Source organism: Cyprinus carpio, chromosome A7 (genome assembly GCF_018340385.1).
Source record: "Cyprinus carpio isolate SPL01 chromosome A7, ASM1834038v1, whole genome shotgun sequence".
Classification (NCBI taxonomy): domain Eukaryota; kingdom Metazoa; phylum Chordata; class Actinopteri; order Cypriniformes; family Cyprinidae; genus Cyprinus; species Cyprinus carpio.
In genome coordinates this window covers 10,641,553-10,659,450 of record NC_056578.1, presented here as the reverse complement: position 1 = coordinate 10,659,450, position 17,898 = coordinate 10,641,553, and the positions used below count along the sequence as shown (strand labels likewise).

The 17,898-nt window shown below is 39.6% G+C and overlaps 1 protein-coding gene across 1 annotated transcript; it reads right to left on the bottom strand.

The window, feature by feature from the left end:
* Window positions 1–4,559: 4,559 nt before the first annotated feature.
* On the bottom strand, window positions 4,560–6,208 carry LOC109045499. Its single transcript, XM_042761344.1, has 4 exons — window positions 6,156–6,208; window positions 5,070–5,426; window positions 4,900–4,941; window positions 4,560–4,759 (listed from the first exon to the last, which is right to left on the bottom strand). The coding sequence occupies exons 1-4, from the start codon at window positions 6,196–6,198 to the stop codon at window positions 4,575–4,577; spliced, it is 627 nt and encodes a 208-aa protein (XP_042617278.1). The 5' UTR covers window positions 6,199–6,208; the 3' UTR covers window positions 4,560–4,574.
* Window positions 6,209–17,898: the final 11,690 nt, after the last annotated feature.

Sequence of the window (17,898 nt, the reverse complement as noted above, 5' to 3'; positions counted from 1 at the left end):
TTAGGAGTCTAAAAATTTATTGTGCATGCCCACTTAATCAGAAATCAGGGAACAAGTTAACTAACAGCCAGCGGCTAAACAGAAAGGAAACCATTTGTGTCATCTCAACTTCTACAATTGCCATAAGTGCAACTGTAGAGAGAGGGAAGAGTCAAGGCCTGTATTATGAGTCAGGTGTGTTCAAGTAGTTGCATTTGCTTACAATTGTCACTGTTAGTACATAGTTATGAGCATCTAAAGATTTATATGCCCTCAGGTTCTGCTATACGCATTTGGTTTCTCTATCTGGTAGGTGTGTCAGACCACTCCAGTCAGATCGTCCATCCATTGAGTGGGTGTGTATGAGTCGGCCAGTCTGGTTCCTTCCGTTAAAGTTAACATTTTCAAATGACAATCACAATCCCGAACAGTGCGTGACATTAAATATTCAGATAAAATTTCCTTAGTCACATTCTTATAATAATGATAATTAGGGGAGCGTGGGGCACAAAGTAACGCAGGGTTAGCTGTAACACACATGGTTTGTATATTTCCACACATGCTAGCATAACAAAATGTACAGTATTTATTAGTTATCATATCAACATTATAAAAAAAAAGTTAAAAGAATTAAAAAAATGTTTTAAAGATATCACTGAACATTTATTTTGCCATAGTAAAATTTAAAATTCTGGCTTAAGTAGATTTTTAATCTCAGTTTTTATGATTTAAAATGAGACAAATCTGCTATTATTTTAATCTCCAATCTGTTATTTATCAGTTCAGATCGTTTAATGCTTTGATAACTAGCAGAAGACACTAACCAGTTTTTTCAAATATGTGGAATCATTGGCGGTTTAGTACACATGTAAATATGTGATATTGTGGATTTTGTCCTTGTGTGTGTATTTGTATGTTGTTATTATTGTGTCTTTGTTTGGACCGAGTGTGCCTTTAATAATAAAGTTTGATACTACAACTCAACTGGAGTTTGGGGATGATAAACCTGTTTTAATAAAGACTTTTAATAAGATCCACTGTAGATCCACTTTAATAGGTTCCACTGTACCCTAGTGCAGGTGTTTTCAACCTGTGGGGCGCGCCCTCCCAGGGGGTGCCTGCACCTGTTAAGGGGGCGCAAGATAAGACACTTATACCTCAGCTGGTATCATTGATTTTTTCACATAACAGATGCTCATTTGTTGCTGCCTACTGGTTTAAATGTAATCTGAAATATCTAATAAACACATTCAAAAGATTTTTGGTTATCAGATTCAAAAGACTCGATTGGGATGAATTAAAATCCCCACCGCTATTTATCCAAGTAGTGAGAGAGTTAACAGATAATTATTACTGTAAGTAACCATGTCACAAATATAAAATATATACATAAATATGCAACACAACAAGTAAGATTTAAACTCTGGCATTGGTCAGGTTTTTTTGAGCAGACAAGAACCCATTGCATATCAGTTCCTTCTTGTACAGTTAGTAATTAATGGGATGGGATGTCTTTTCACACCGACTCACAGAAGACTACTCTATTTGTCTTCACTGGCAGAAATACAACAATCTATTTCACTCGTTCTAACACGCCCCCACATGTCTACGTCACGATGTGAGAGGATTTGCATAAAGCCGCCCAAATGTTCACTCACAGAAAAAAGGCGTGACTTTGATTCTCGCTGTAGTATTGTTGCTGCCGCCATGTCGTGGAGATGCTGTGTGTTTCGTTGAGATAGCAAGCTACTTTGTTTGGCCTTCCAAAAGAGGACACAACTAGAAATCAGTGGTTAAGATGTATTTACAACACTGTTCAGGAACAGTTCAACTCAAATATTCAAATGTGTGCAGCGCATTTTATGGAGGATGAGGACTGTTTCCTGAGAGAGTAGCCTACAATGCTGGTGTCTGTTTCTATAAAGTTGGGCAATAACAATTTTGGAGGTCAGTCTTTCAATTCTGACTCACAGCCTGTAAGTAAGTTTTCATATTTAAAGAATTTGCCACTGACGAATTGTAGAGTAGTGCTTGTTGTTTGTCATTTCTCTGATCACAAATGCAGACATGGATTAATGTTTACGCAGTGCGATACGCAACACATAAAAAGACAGTATAAGTCATTGTAATCAGTAATTATATCCCCACTGGATACAACAAATGCCTTGTTTATAATGGGTTTTACTGGTTTTGTCTCATCATGCTGGGACATGGCTAAGGGGCGTAACATTTCTGTCACATGCTTGAGGTATTCGGCCAATCACAATGCACTGGATAGCTGGCCAATCAGCGTACACCTCGCTTTTCAGAATGATGAGCTCTGTAAAAATCAACACGTTTCAGAAAGGCGGGCATAGAGGAGAAACAATAATGTACATGTGGAAAATAATGTGGTTTTTTTTTATCCTAAACCGGATAAACACAATTCATTACACCAAATACACCAAATAATGTTCTTTTAAGCAACTTCATATGACCACTTTAATTCACAGATTTGCTTTTGGACTGGCCTGGGAGTTTAATTTTCTGGAATAACCCAACCAGACCCTAGTCCTGAATTTAATTCTATTAGCCACATGGCATAAAAATTGCAGTCCACAGACACTGGTAGAGCTTGAGATTTTGCTTATTTAATGCTGTCTTTACACTGCTAGGATGGCACAGATGCTGCAACTGTAGCAGTATCTGACCATGAAAAGGTACATTTAAAGCCATTAAATAGATCTTAGTCAGGGCAATAAAACCTGTTGTGATTTATATGTCATTCAAGTGTGTCCTCACTAGTTAAAATTATCCTTAAGCTATTAATGAAAGAAAATACACAATATGCAGTATTTTACAATTTGAAGCAGAAATTTAAAAGAAAATTATTTATTATGTATTTAAATAATGTATGTTATTGTTTTACCACAACACACCTTAACTCACCACTAAGAACACACAAGCAAGCGAGTTTCACTTTTTGGTGACAAGGTTCAAAAGGATTGATTGATTGATTTAACATTTGCGTACAGCATTACATCATTCGCAACATCATACATATTCCAGTCTGTAGTGCTCCACAAAAAAATAATCTGGTAATAATCTGTAGATCATTTTATGGTAGCATAAACAACATGTGTCTCCTCATCACTCATACTTCTCACTGGTCTCCTGTTCAGCTTCTTTGCAAAACTTACAGGTGCAAAGTGCAAGTCTGAATATTTATCCTGGAGAAAAAAAAAATAATAATTATATATATATAAATACACACACACACAGTGGAGATCAAAATTAGAGAACAATTTGCAATTTCCTAAATTTCAAGGTCTCTGCCTAGTCCTATTTGAAGTTATCCTAACAGGAAAAGAAGGGCAGTTTTTAAGCATATTTGATAAATTAATTGTATTCTTAAGTATAAAAAAAACTTAACTGAGATATTTGAAAAATAACTCTGATCAAATTTAGAGAACACTTACAGACACCTCCAAGTTATTGGCGTTAATCTGCCACCTGGCTCTAATTTCCTTAATTATATGACAAACCCTATTTAACTGCCAGCATTCCTTTAATTTTCTCTGAGATTTCAAGTTGGCGGGTCACACCAGTGCAGTGTGAGAAACTAGTGATGACTACTAATTTCTGATAGCTGTAACCCTCCAAAATTATCTTCTTTCATGCTACAGAGGTTACGGATCACTAATTTTGATCTCTGTGTTTTCCACAAAATATTTTTTTTTTTTGAAATGTCAAGTATTTATAGATTGTTCTCTAATTTTGATCTCCACTGTAAATAAATAAAATTTGATTTAAGTTAAAAAAAAAAAAAACCTTTTGCAAGTGACTCTGCATCTCTTCATTGTGACCCTGAGACTGGGCATCTAAGAAAAACAACAAAATCAGTCATTATTACCATCCCAGGGCACTTGTTTTGTTTAGATCTAATGTTTAAAGGGGTCCTATTATGCTCTTTTACAAAGTCTTGATTTTGTTTTTTGGGGTGTACTAGAACAGGCTCTCATTCTAGGTTGTTCAAAAAACACGTTATTTTTTCACATATTTTACATTATTACAACACCTCTCTCCCAGTCTAGCATGAACGGCTAGAATAGTTCCTGTATCAAATGAAGGCCCGCCTTCTGAAATACGAAATGTGCTTTGATTTTTTAGTTGAGCCAGTGTGTGTTGTGGAAATGTCATGCCCCTTACCATAGCTGCCTGCTGCGAGCTTCAGTGTAAATATTGCGTCAAAATCAAATCAATTTGAGCGCGATTCAAACCCGGATGATTGTAACCACTCTTAGTTCGTCTGTTTTGGGAAAGCTAGTGTGTCTCTGACATAGTGATATAACACTCGTTGCCTTCTCAAGTGCAGCTCAACCAGGTCTCGTCCCATTCGTCGATATTTATGATGTCACAAATCCCAAAAAATATGCGTTTTAGTCCAAACAAGAAAAGTGATTTCTGTTAAATAAAATATCTCCTTTTGAAGTGGACTTTGAACTTTGTAACTTTCGTAAATCTTTTTTAATGCTCAAACAGCAACATTACAGACTAACTAAAGTTGAAAAAGTGAAAAAGCATAATAGGACCCCTTTAAAGGTTTATTGTATATTTTAGTGTGTATGTAAAGTTGTTAACATGCCTTTCTGCTTTTTTCTTTCCTTCAATCTGAATAAGACGACAATCACAAATACAGTGGGAAGCAAAAGAAAAAAGCCACTCAGAATCAGTGTCAGTGTATAATAGAAATGGCAGGATCTCAAATTTTCTTCAGCCGCCCCTGTTAAAACATTCAAAAGAAAAAAAAGAAGAAGAAGAAGAAGAAAACAAATAAGGGAAAAAACAAAGAGAACAAGATCATTGTAAGCTAGAGATAAAAAATGCAATGAATGTGTGCCAAATTTTAGTGCCAAATAGTTTAAAATGTATGACACATACCACAATCCACATTCGTTATATCCCCTTTGGACTGACTAGTCTCTTCGAAGATAAAAAAAGAAAAAAGAATACAAAATAATTAGTAGTCAGTGAATAGCAACAATATTGAATATAAATAATGTTGGAATAAATAAATGATAGAAACATTAAAAGAAAACATCAAATATTACCATTTACTACCACTAACTGTGTTTTGTCGTGAAACATCATGTGGTTTGTCAAAAAACTTCCACAGTAAAAAATTCCAGAGTCAGAGATGTCTACATTTACAATCTTCAAGGAAGAAAATGTTTTGTTCACTGACATCTCTACATGATTCTCCTTAAAGCCACTAAAATATATGGAGTCCGCTGGGTTTACACTCACATACTGAGTAGCAATGCAAAGTGGGAGAGAATCGTTTGTCTGCTTGAACCAGGCTATGTAACTGGGCTCTTTCAAGATGTTTGAACACAAAAGAGTGACAGTCGTTCCAATGTTCACAGTTTTCATGAAAGTTAAAGATGCTTGTTTTACAAAGATGACACCTGAAAATAATAAATAATGTTATAAGGAAAAAGTTAAAGATATTGATTCAGATTCAAAAGTAAGCTGCATTTTGCATTTACATTGCATCTAAACAATGTGTTGCACCATGTCTAAAATAACTGTGCATGGCACAATGTTACAAAGTAATTTCGATGATATATTTTACTCTATATTTTATATCTTCTGTGGAACTCAAAAAAACATATTATGAAGACCGTTGGTGAAAAATTTTACAGAAAAACAAAATAATCTAATAAAAGAACATATTATGATGACCGCTTGTGAAAAATTGTACAGAAAAACAAAATAATCTTTGAAAAATTGTACAGAAAAACTAAAAAAAAAAATCACTGAAACATTTCTTAATAACTACTTTTCAGTTCCACAAAGAAAACAATTAAGGTAACAAATATTTGAAACAACATAAGGGTGAGTAAATGATGACAGAATTAATTTTTGGTTGAACAATCCCATTAAAACTCTGAAGGAATTAAATAAATGTAAGTACCTAATCATAAGCTAAAAATATTAAGATAAAAATTAAATAGCAATGCAATGGAAAATGATTAATTTAAACAGATTTTTATAGAACATTGACTTAATTATAGCATGTGGTACAGTATAAGCATATCTATACATATTAATGTATATTTATTCAATTCATGGCAAACATTGTCATTTTGTCATTGTCCCAAATTATCTAACAAACATTATAAAAGTATATTTACCTATTAAAAAGAGCATCAGAGGATGTGTTGCAGACAAATTCATGTTTACGTTCCAGTCAAATCAGCTCAACTGAGAAGAATCAAATTCAGCTCTATTTATTTGAAGGAGGTGTGGCTTTTACACTATACATGTGTACATCTGTATTAAAGCAGACTATGATATGCACTGTATAGAACTAGAGTGTCGTCTAAAATTTATATTGCAGTGTTATAAAATAATACAATTGTGATAAACTCACTTCTTATAAGTAGTTAAGGTAGGGGAAGTCGTGGCCTAGTGGTTAGAGAGTCTGACTCCTAACCCTAAGGTTGTGGGTTCGAGTCTTGGGCCGGCAATACCACGACTGAGGCATTGGCAAGGCACCGAGCAAGGCACCGAACCCCCAACTGCTCCCCGGGCACCGCAGAATAAATGGCTGCCCACTACTCCGAGTGTGTATTCACGGTGTGTGTGTGTGTTCACTGCTGTGTGTGTGCACTTTGGATAGGTTAAATGCAGAGCACAAATTCCGAGTATGGGTCACCATACTTGGCTGTATGTCACGTCACTTAAATAGTATATATAATATTTGTAATCTTCTAAAATCAGTCCAATTATGTATGATTTACAATGTACATTGTTATTCAGTGTATTTTAAAATATCATATTGCATTCAAATGTAGAAGTGTAATGGCACATTGATGTTGAAAGAATCTTACAACAATAACAAAACTAAAGGTCAGTCAATAGCAGGAGATATTGCTGTCATAGTATCATGATTAATTTTTATGAACATGTTTGATGTTTTTTTTTTATTTTTTAATTTTTTTTTAATGTGAACATAAACAGGAAATCCATAATGAAGAGTGCAGAGCTGTAAGTACTGTGCACAGTAAGTGAAATCTGTGAATATTTTTTAGAGGATCATTAAATAAGTTGTATTTAGCTTATTAACTTCTTTTTTCTAAGAGATAGGTGAGATAGTGATTGTAAACCAACCACACCTCAAACCGCATGGCTGTGTTTGAGCAAAAGCAGCCTTTTGTCAAATAAAGTGTCAGGGGTAAGAAACAAAGAATCATTTCCTGTAGGGAGTGACAGGAAATAGCAGTTCAGTGCACAACGAGTCCTGGTGAGGTGAACTTCAGCAGACCAACACACAAAGATTGAGCTTTAGTTCAGTTTTTAGATTAGCAATAGTTGAATTCTATTGTATTCTATTGTACATTAGTGATAACTGTTATATTTTTCACCTTTATTCGTATAAGGCTTCATACAATACTGATTGTGTCAGAGCAGTTTTACAGGGTCAAACAGGAAAATAGTTTGTCAATAATGCAAGAGGTCAATAACAAAGAGTAATTTTTCAGCTAAAGTCAGCTCATTGATGATTGATGTCATCATCCAGTTCAGCTCTCTTCCAAGAGTCTGCAATCAGTCAAGCGTCCCTAACTAAGCAAGTCAAAGGCGACAGTGGGAAGGAACCAAATCTCCATAGGTGACAGATATGGAGAAAAAAAAAAAATGGGAGAAACCAGGCTCAGTCGGTAGGCCAGTTGTCCTCTGGCCAGACAAACCAGCATAGCGTGGTTTATTAATTCCAGGTTACAGCACAGGCCAGTTGAGCAGAAATACAAAATGTTGTTTACTTAAGGTATATGTCTGTTGTGTCCACTTATAAAACTGAGATGTAAAGTATGACTTCACTACATGTAAACCATATAAACAGTGTTTTGTGACATTTATTTCCAAACACTTTTTTTTTGTCACAAAACACAAAAATCAAGCAGTTTTATCAAGCTGTATGACTCAATTTTCTCTGTTGTCTGATGTTGGTAGAAGCAGCAGCATGACACTTTATACACTTGTGGTTTTGGACTATGAGCCCTGCCACAAAAAAACAAAAAACAAAAAAAACAAACCCACCAAACTGCATTCACCTACTAAGATCAAGAATGGAAAGAATGAGATACCTTGCACCTCTGCGGTTGAAACTTTCCATTGAGCCTCTTATGATCTCATGATTAAAGCGTGAGAGTGCCTGACTAAACTACAACTCAAGTGATGTTTGACCTTCTCATGTTTTTGGCTGATGGCATTATAAAAGGCCTACAGTGTGGTGCAACATTTTCACTCTCTCACAATCGCTAACGTATATTAAAAAAAATAAAATAACTTGTGATCATTTACAAATCAGGACATAATTAATTAATCTAATCAAAGAAAGGTGGGGGTGTTCTGTTGAAACACACCTTTTCATAAGTATGATTTCAGCACCATGGACAGGGACACTTTTTTTTGTTACATTTCCATGTACATTTTTACAGGAATAGTTCACCTCGAGAAAATTTGCAGCACAATGTCTCAACACTCATATTCACCCAGCAGATTTGGTTAATTTGCACTTTGTGTCCTTAAAAGCACACGAAAGCTCCCAGTGCACACAATTAGTAAACAGTTTTTGATTCATCTTAGTAATGTTATGGAGTGGAGAACTTGTCTTAACTAATTTTTTCTTTTATTTTCAGAAAGCACATGGCTGTGATGTCAAAATGATATGTTTTCATCTTGTCTGCCATACTCAGTGGCACATGCAAGTTTAAGGGGTTAATGTATTTATTTATTTATTTATTTTCTCAATACCAAGCCTTAATAGCAACAAACAGCAAATAAACTACTCAGCTAAAAGTAAAATAATTAGGTGAATACAGTGGTTATGTGGATAGATAGATAGACAGACAGACAGACAGACAGGCAGACAGACAGACAGACAGAAAGATAGATGGATGGATAGACCGATAGGGCATGCACGCAAGTGCTGGACATCAACAATGCTGGATGGGGTGACCGATAGGGCATGCACGGAAGTGCTGGACATCAACAATGCTGAAGGAACCCAGGGTTCTGAACTGAGGAACTCTTAGGGGAATAGCGTACGCATCCAGTCCGTGGAGAGGAATGGCACAGCAAGCGGATTGACACCGAGCAGGTCCTTACTGGTCAGAAGGGGTGAGTACCCGGGAGGGCACGGGCACTACACAGAGATTATAAAATCTCACAAATGTGTTAGGTGTCGCCCAGCCCGCAACTCTACAGATGTCTGTTAGTGAGGAGCCATGCGCCAGCGCCCAGGAGGAGGCTACACTCATAGTTGAGTGAGCTCTCACCCCTAGGGGGCATGGCAGGTCTTGAGCCTGATAAGCCAGGACAATAGCAGCCACTATCCAGTGGGATAACCTCTGCTTGGAGACAGCCTTTCCCTTCTGCTGGCCTCCGTAACAAAGAGCTGATCTGAGGTCCTGAAGCACTGAGTTTTGTCTATGTAAGTGCGGAGCACATGTACCAGACAGAGCAGCGCCAGGGCTGGGTCTGCTTCCTCCGGGGGCAGCGCTTGCAAGTTCACCGCCTGATCTCTAAAAGGAGTGGTGGGAACTTTGGGCATGTATCCAGGCCGGGGTCTCAAGATAATGTGAGAGTTGGCCGGCCTGAATTCCAGGCACGCTTCGTCAACCAAAAATGGCTGCAGGTCCCCGACCCTCTTAACTGAAGCCAAAGCCATCAGGAGCGCAGTCTTCAATGATAAAAACTTTAGCTCTACTAAGAGCGAGGGTTCAAAGGGAGCCCTCTGCAGTTCTGATAGAACAACTGCGAGGTCCCAAGAGGGAATTTTATGAGGGTGAGGTGGATTGAGCCTCCTGGCCCCTCTCAGGAACCTGATGACCAGATCATGCTTCCCAAGAGACTTACCATCAACAGGGTCATGGTGAGCCTAAATGGCGGCCACATAGCCCTTCAGGGTGGAAGGAGACAGCCTTCGTTCCAAACCTTCCCGAAGAAAGGAAAGCACTGACCCAAATGGGCATCTCCAGGGGTCTTCACGACGTAAAGAACACCAGGTGATGAAGAGGTTCCACTTCAAAGCATAGGTGTGTGTGGTAGACAAGGCTCTAGCCAAGGTGATGGTAGCTACCACCTGAGGTGGCAAGGTACCTAAACCTTCCGTGACCTGTCCAGAACCCACACATGTAGGTTCCAAAGATCGGGACGTGGGTGCCAGAGGGTACCCCGTCTCTGAGAAAGAAGGTCTTTCCTCAGAGGAATAGGCCAGGCATGGGCTGTCGCGAGGAGTACAAGTTCGGGGAACCAGGTCCGGCCGGGCCAAAAAGGCGCAACCATGAGGACCTGCTCCTCGTCCTCCCTGATCTTGCACAATGTCTGTGCAAGAAGGCTCACTGGGGGAAACGCATACTTGCGCAGGCCCAGTGGCCAGCTCTGCGCCAGAGCATCCGTGCCAGGGGTGCCCTTGGTCAGGGAGTAAAACAACTGGCAGTGGGAATTTTCTGGAGAGGCAAACAGGTCTACCTAAGCGTCTCTGAAGCATTCCCAAATCAGCTGAACCGACTGGGGGTGGAGTGTCCATTCCCCGGGACGAGACTGCTGACGTGAAAGCTCATCGGCTGCACGATTGAGCCTGCCTGGAATGTGAATGGCATGAAGGGACCTCAGATGCTTCTGACTCCACAAGAGGAGATGGCGAGCAAGTTGTGACATGCGGCAGGAGCATAGACTGCCCTGACGGTTGATGTAAGCTATTGTCGCAGTGTTGTCCGTACAGACCAGAACGTCCTTGTCATTCAACAGGGCCCTGAAGCGGTGCAGAGCAAGCCGTACTGCTAGCAACTCGAGGCAATTGACATGCCACTGAAGTCGGGGGCCTGTCCAGGAACCTGACGCAGCATGCCTGTTGCACATGGCACCCCAGCCCGCGGCAAAGGCATCTGTTGACACCATAACATGTCTGGACACTGGTTCTAGGGGAACGCCAGCTCGTAGAAACGAGAGGTCCCACCACGGGGTGAAGGTTCGGAGGTAGGCTGGAGTGATGGTCACTCGGAGCGTGCCCTGTTGCCATGCCCATCTTGGGACTCGGTCGTGAAGCCAGTACTGAAGCGGTCTCATATGGAGCAACCTGAGCGATATTACTGCCGCTGTGGATGCCATATGCCCCAGGAGCCTCTGAAACAGTTTCAGTGGAACCGCTCTTTTGCCCTCGAATTGACTCAGGCAATTCAGCAGTGACTGTGCGCGCTCGTTCGTAAGCTGCGCAAACATGGCGACCAAGTCTATTTCCATACCGAGAAAAGAGATCCTCTGCACAGGAGAGAGTTTGCTCTTTTTCCAGTTGTCCCGAAGACCCAGACGGGCGAGGTGTCTGAGCACCAGATCCCTGTGCTCGCACAACTGCGCTCAAGAGTGGGCTTGAATCAGCCAGTCATTGAGGTAGTTGAGGATACGGACACCTTGTTCCCTGAGAGGAGCCAGGGCTCCCTCCGTGACTTTCGTAAAGACACGGGGAGACAGGGCCAACCCAAATGGGAGAACCTTGTACTGATATGCCTGCCCCTTGAAAGCAAACCGAAGAAATGGTCTGTGTCGAGAAAGAATGGAGACATGAAAGTATGCGTCCTTCAGGTCGATTGCTGCAAACCAATCCAACGGACGAATGCATTTGAAAAGCATCTTTAATGGAAGTCTGTGAAGTGCTCAGTTCAAGGCACGCAAGTCCAGGATTGGCCGTAACCCACCTGTTTTCTTGGGTACTATGAAGTAGGGGCTGTAAAAGCCGGACTTCATGTCGGCTGGAGGGACCGGATCTACCGCGCCCTATCCCACCATTTTCAAGAAGGGTCACGACCTCCGCACATGACAGGAGCATCCTTGGCCACCATCGTCGCGTGAACACCCCGAAACCTGGGCGGACGCCGGGCAAACTGAATCATGTAGCCGAGCCTGATCGTTTGGATGAGCCAGCTTGGGACCACCACGCCATGCGGAGGTGCTCTGAGGACACAGTTGCATCGCAACAGAGCGCTCCACTGGGGGAATCCCAGCAAACCCCTTGGCCGCTCCGCCATCGAGGGCAGTGAAGGCGGAGGAACCACCAGAATGGTTTCGGGCAGTTAACCCTCTGGAGTCTAAGGGTATTTTTGGGGCCTGGAGAAGTTTTGTCATGCCCTGACATTTGTGCTTTTTTCAGTTTCTTATAAATATCTAAATGGCTAAAGTCTAATCTCACTGTAATCAGCACAAACTAGGCTATAATAATATGTGAGCAGCATGTATGTACATGATTGTGTTTTTTGAGAAAAAAAATGTTATGCGTGGTTAGTGAAAAACTAAAAAACAATGTTAAATCACTTGAAAAAGGCATTAAAAACACATACAGAAAATTGGTTCCCAGATATTTTGAGAACTGGAGCTTGTAGCCTAGAATTTTTTTTTTCTAAATGATGTGAAAATCATCTTGTTTACTCACTTACAGAAAACAATATATTGATTTAAATTTTCTAAGACACTTTTTGTTGGTAAAAGTCATATGCGAGTAGGCCTCAACTATCATGAATTCACACCTGAGAAGACAAAGGCCTGCATAATGAGCTGCATAATGAGCCATTCAGTCACCTGTGTCACTGAGAGGGATGAGTTACAAGAAAGAATGTGAGGACAAAATAAATCTATTTAATTTTATGTTTGTAGTTTATTTATAATATATTTAATTATCCAACAACATAATTTAATATTCACTTGTGAGTGCAGTTAAACAGTTTTATTAGGAAAAATCAAAGCTGACTTTCAAACTGAATTTTTTGCATCATTACTCCAGTCACACAATCATTCAGAAATCCTTTTAACAATCTTATTTTCTACAAAAAAAAAAAATTTATTGTTATTATTATCATTATTATTATTATTATTATTATTATTATTATTATTATTAATGTTGAAAAGAGCTGAGAATATTTTTTTTTAGGTTTTTTAGGGGGGGATAAATTGAAAGAACAGCAATGATTGTTACATTTGTTACAGTTACATTTATTGGTACATTTATATTATTTACATCAAGCTTTTGAATGGTATAGTAGTGTATATTGTTATTGAAACTTCATAATATTTCACTTGATTATACATTTAGTCGGGAATTATAGTTTGGAAAAAGTCTTTGGAAAAAGTCTAACTAGTAAAATGTTTACACGTTATGTGAAAACTAGTACAAGTATATAAATCAATAAAAAGAGACTTACTCAGGTTTATGATCTCTGCTGAATAAAGTGCTTCATTCTTTTTTCTGAGGAAATCCAAATCTCAAATCCTCAACCACATCACATCTTTTTGGGGTGAATTATGTCTTATTCCTCTCATCGCGAAGCAAACAGTAAAATAATAAAAACTTGAAGAACAGTCTCGCTGCGTTGTCTTCTGTTGTGTGGGCGTATTCAAAAGCCGCGCGCTTCAGTGAAACATTTGAATCTCAAAAGCGCGCTCGGCGCGGGGGGCGTGGTCGCATTAGAAGATAATGAAGGGGGACGTGAAAAACGGACATCGCGTTGTTTTCATATGGATTACTTTATCACAGAATATTTGTTTTCAGCAGCACTTGTTTAGTTTAAAAGTAGACATGTCAGGCTTTCTATAGATATCTCTCTCATGTCTCTTCGTTGAGTATTCACTGAGTTACAGTTCATTTTAATGACGCATTTGTATCTGAAGATCAGCGCAGACAAAGGCTGCAGACAGCACTCCTTGTTTGTTATCTTTATTTTATAAGTGCACAAAGTTTTGTTGTTATTATGTCTGTATACAAAAAAAAGTAGACCCTTTACAGATTCGATTGATGTATTGCACTTATCTGTACGATCAAAAACTGAAAGTGTAATTTAAGTTCTTTTCGGGGTTATCAGGAGAAAATACCCCAAAACGCGTATACGCGTTAATCGACTCCAGAGGGTTAAAGGTGCCTTCCATGAACTGGTCACTTCCTGGTGCACTTCCGGGAAGAAAGGAACCAGTGGGGGGTGCTGGCAATCAGCACGAGCAGCCCCCAGGAACCAATCATCCAGCCAAGAGCGCTCGGGACAGTGTGGAGGATTCCACTGCCCGGGAAAGCACGGCCATCAACTCAGGATCAGACTCGGGCAACGCTGGCACTCCCAAGGGAGGCAACGCAGCCGAATCCTCATCTCCCGAGGACTCAAGCCGGCCTTGTGATGCGCCAATTGACATTAGGTCTTCCTCCTGAGCCCCGAATGAGATGTCAGGAGCCTGAGAGGGTCCAGCGAACTCATCTGAAAACTCAACCGGCTGCGGCGTTTGTGAGGGGGGTGTGGCCCGAGGAGGCTGGCTCGTCAAGGAAGCCCACACGGTAACCCTCAGATCACCCTGAAGCTGAAGCTCTCAGGGGAATGCGGGAGCTGAATGCAGCAAGCTCAGATGAACCGCTGAATCACGCCATCACACCAACACCAGCTGACTCTTGTCAACACTCCGGTGAAAGCAGCAAGTGATGTGCTCGGCTCCGAAGTGAAAGCTTGAATGCGAGTTGCTTGCGCTGCTCCTTATATACCCACAAAGCGGGGTGGAGCTCGTGATGAAAAACCTGCAGACAAAGGTACATTGTGTACCATTGGCTCGTTTTGTTACCACTCGAAGGTGATTGGGCTCTTGGGCGAGACCCCATTCGTCAGCCTCTTTCTGATGTAACGTAGAACATGACCGACTGAAAGGGAACTGATGGTTTTGAATGTCAGCATCACACATATGCAGCTTCTTATCTGTGGGTTTTCATAGACAGTAGGTTTGTTTGGTAGTTCATGGAGTATTGAGACGTACTTGAGAGGTGAGGAGCTCCAGTATGAATCTCGTATAACTATGGTTTGACAAAACAGTTCAAATATGCATATAAGGAAGTTCAAATCACACGGTTGCATCAACAAATGCGTTTTTATATCAGTTTTGCATTTGTTAACACTATCGTTAGGTTTAGGGCTATATTTGGTGTAGGGGACATTTTCAACATGATAGAGCATTAACTTTCAGTGACAGTTCCCGGATATTTGAAATCTGAACCGCCACAATATGACCTACCTATATCAACGTAATAAGAACGTGCCAGGGTTCATGTATTGAATCCGTGTTTTAGCGTTACTCAGTGGACATTTCTCTTTGAAACTGCTGTGAAATGTGCAGTAAGGCAGTGGTTCCCAACCCTGGTCCTGGAGGCACCCCAACACTGCACGTTTTACATGTATCCTTAATCAAACACAGTTCATCGGCTCATTATTAGAGACTCCAAGATCTGAAATTGGTGTGTCAGAGAAAAGAGATATGCAAAATGTTCAGTTTTGGGGTGCCTCCAGGACCAGGGTTGGGAACCACTGCAGTAAGGTATGTAAAAAGGTACCAGGTTGAGATATTGATGGTTGAGTTAGGGTATAAGTGTTTTTTTTTTATTTATTTTTTATGTAGTAAGATTGGTTTTGTTTTTCTTTCCTTCTTTGATTTGGCATTGTTCCGTTTCCTTTTTTCTTTCCCCCATTCTTTTGTGAACCTAATTTTGGCTTGGTTCAAAGTTGTATACATGTTTTATATTTATATAAATAAGTTTCCTGCCACTCTAAAAAATGCTGGGTTAAAAACAACCATTTCTGGGTTATTTGGCAGCCCAGTACTGAGTAAATATTGGAAATAGCACATGCTGGATTATTTTAACCCAGCTTGTTGGGTTTTATATTTGCTGGGTGCTTGAAGTGGGAAAAAAAATAAGTGCCTTACTCACCCCCCACCAAATAAATGTTCTTAATTCCCACTGTATGTATATAATGCCAAAAGAAAGAAAGAAAGAAAGAAAGAAGCATTATTTAGAGCATTTAAATATAAATAAGCACCAGTTAAGCTTCGATACCAAACAGGACCACAAGGAGATGCCAAAAGACCACTAAACCTGCTGCCTTTAAGCCGGACTCACACTACAGGATTTTTGGCTGTATTTTGCTTTTGTGGACAGATTTCCACAGTCTACAACAAAAACCCTGGATCGTGACCTAATCGGTGCTCATTGAGGTCGCCGAAGCTCGTTAAGTATGAGCTTGAGCTCGTACTAATGTCTCGAGCTATCACAGATGCTACAGTATTTTCAAACCTGTTTGATATTATCACCATGTGATCTCATAATGTGAGCGACACAATGACAAGGTGGAACTAATCCAGCCAATCACAGTGCAGAAGGTACAGTCTTATCATGCATCTTTATGAACAGAAGCAAAACCACAAATTAATCAAATCAACTAACTAGAATTATTATTTTTTTTACAAATGCATAGATTATGTATATAATACCACGTTTTATTGTACTGTTTAATTACCTCCAACTCTTTCTGCAGTACTGAGAGTCCTTGTCGTCCATGTTTTCCAAGCCAATGTTTCTGTCATATCGTCTTTTGTTGTGGTTTCTTCTTTCTTTTCGGATAAAATAACTGCACAGACCAATTGAAGGGCAGTTGATTGTCCATGCTTGAAGAAACGGCCAATAATCGCTGTAATTTCTTGTGAGAATTTGTGTGAGAAAGCATATTTTCGCTGATGGTCAGAACGCCTCTTTCAGTCATGTAGTGTGATCTTGCCATAAACTGACTGTAGATGCTACTATATGGATCCATTCAGAGTAACTAAACCACGACCAACACATATCTAAAACACCTACAGCCGGCATTCATTATAAAACACTTGTGCTTTTAAGCCAAATAAAAGCTGAAAATAATAATTTTTACTGCCATATGGACTCAAGTCACTATTCTCTCCAACATTTTTGATGAAATCGCCTATGTTTTCTGTGCATTAGCGCTGTTTTGAACTTATTACTTATTACTAATGCATACCCTTACTGGATCCTTGAACTTTCCAGGAGTTTGCCTAAATGACCTCCTGGGTAGTGTGCTTTATAGTGTCATTTTTAATCACCCAGACACTGACGCTTTGACTCAGTACCGGTGTTGTGCCCAATTCTGATCCCTGCCAGATTACTACCCCCTAGTATTGGAAGGTTTAGGGTTAGGTGTGGGGGAGGGGTTTGGATTAGGGGTGGGGTTAGGATTAGACAATCAGGTATGATTTCAAGGAGAGGGGGTAATAAATTGGCAGGGGTTGAAAATGGGCACAACACCGGTACTGCATATCGGTCCACTTCAAGCACTGGTGCTGGGTCAGTCAACCTATTGAAGGTTTTCATTTGAAATAATAAAAATAAAAAAACACTCTAAAATCTGTTATATATAGGACAAGAATAGTTCATATACAATATTTTTGTTTATTTAATGGCAAGTCAGTCTTTTATACAGTCATAAAATACTCATAAACATTCTGTGAACTTTTTAGGGCATGAGAGGATCAGCAAGAGCAGCCAATGGGAATCTGTGGGAAGAAAACTGCTATCAGTAGGCTGTTCCAGGCTGTTCATTAAATGACAACCTTAAATTCATATTTAAAATGTTACATCAAAATCAGCTTCACCTTGTGCCATCAAGACTGTCAGACATTTAAATTCCAAACTCAAACTCACAGCATGACCACAACTGCGTAGCTAGCGCACTAGGTCAGTAGCATATAGGGAATGAATGTGAGACTACAGACATTTTCCTTTTCATACAGTAATAATTTGATAGGAACAAGATGTAATGCATTTACATTTGCATTCAGTCGTTTAGCAGATGCTTTTATCCAAAGCGACTTACAAATGAGGACAATAGAAGTTATAATCAAAATTAATAAAAGAGCAACAATATGGAAGTGCAAATGACAAGTCTCTGTTAGCCTAACGCAGTACACATAGCAAGGTATATATATATATTCACACACAAACACAAAAGAAAACAAGAAGATAGAATAGAAAAAATAGAAAGCTAGTGTTAGTTTTTGTTAAATAAAAAAAAT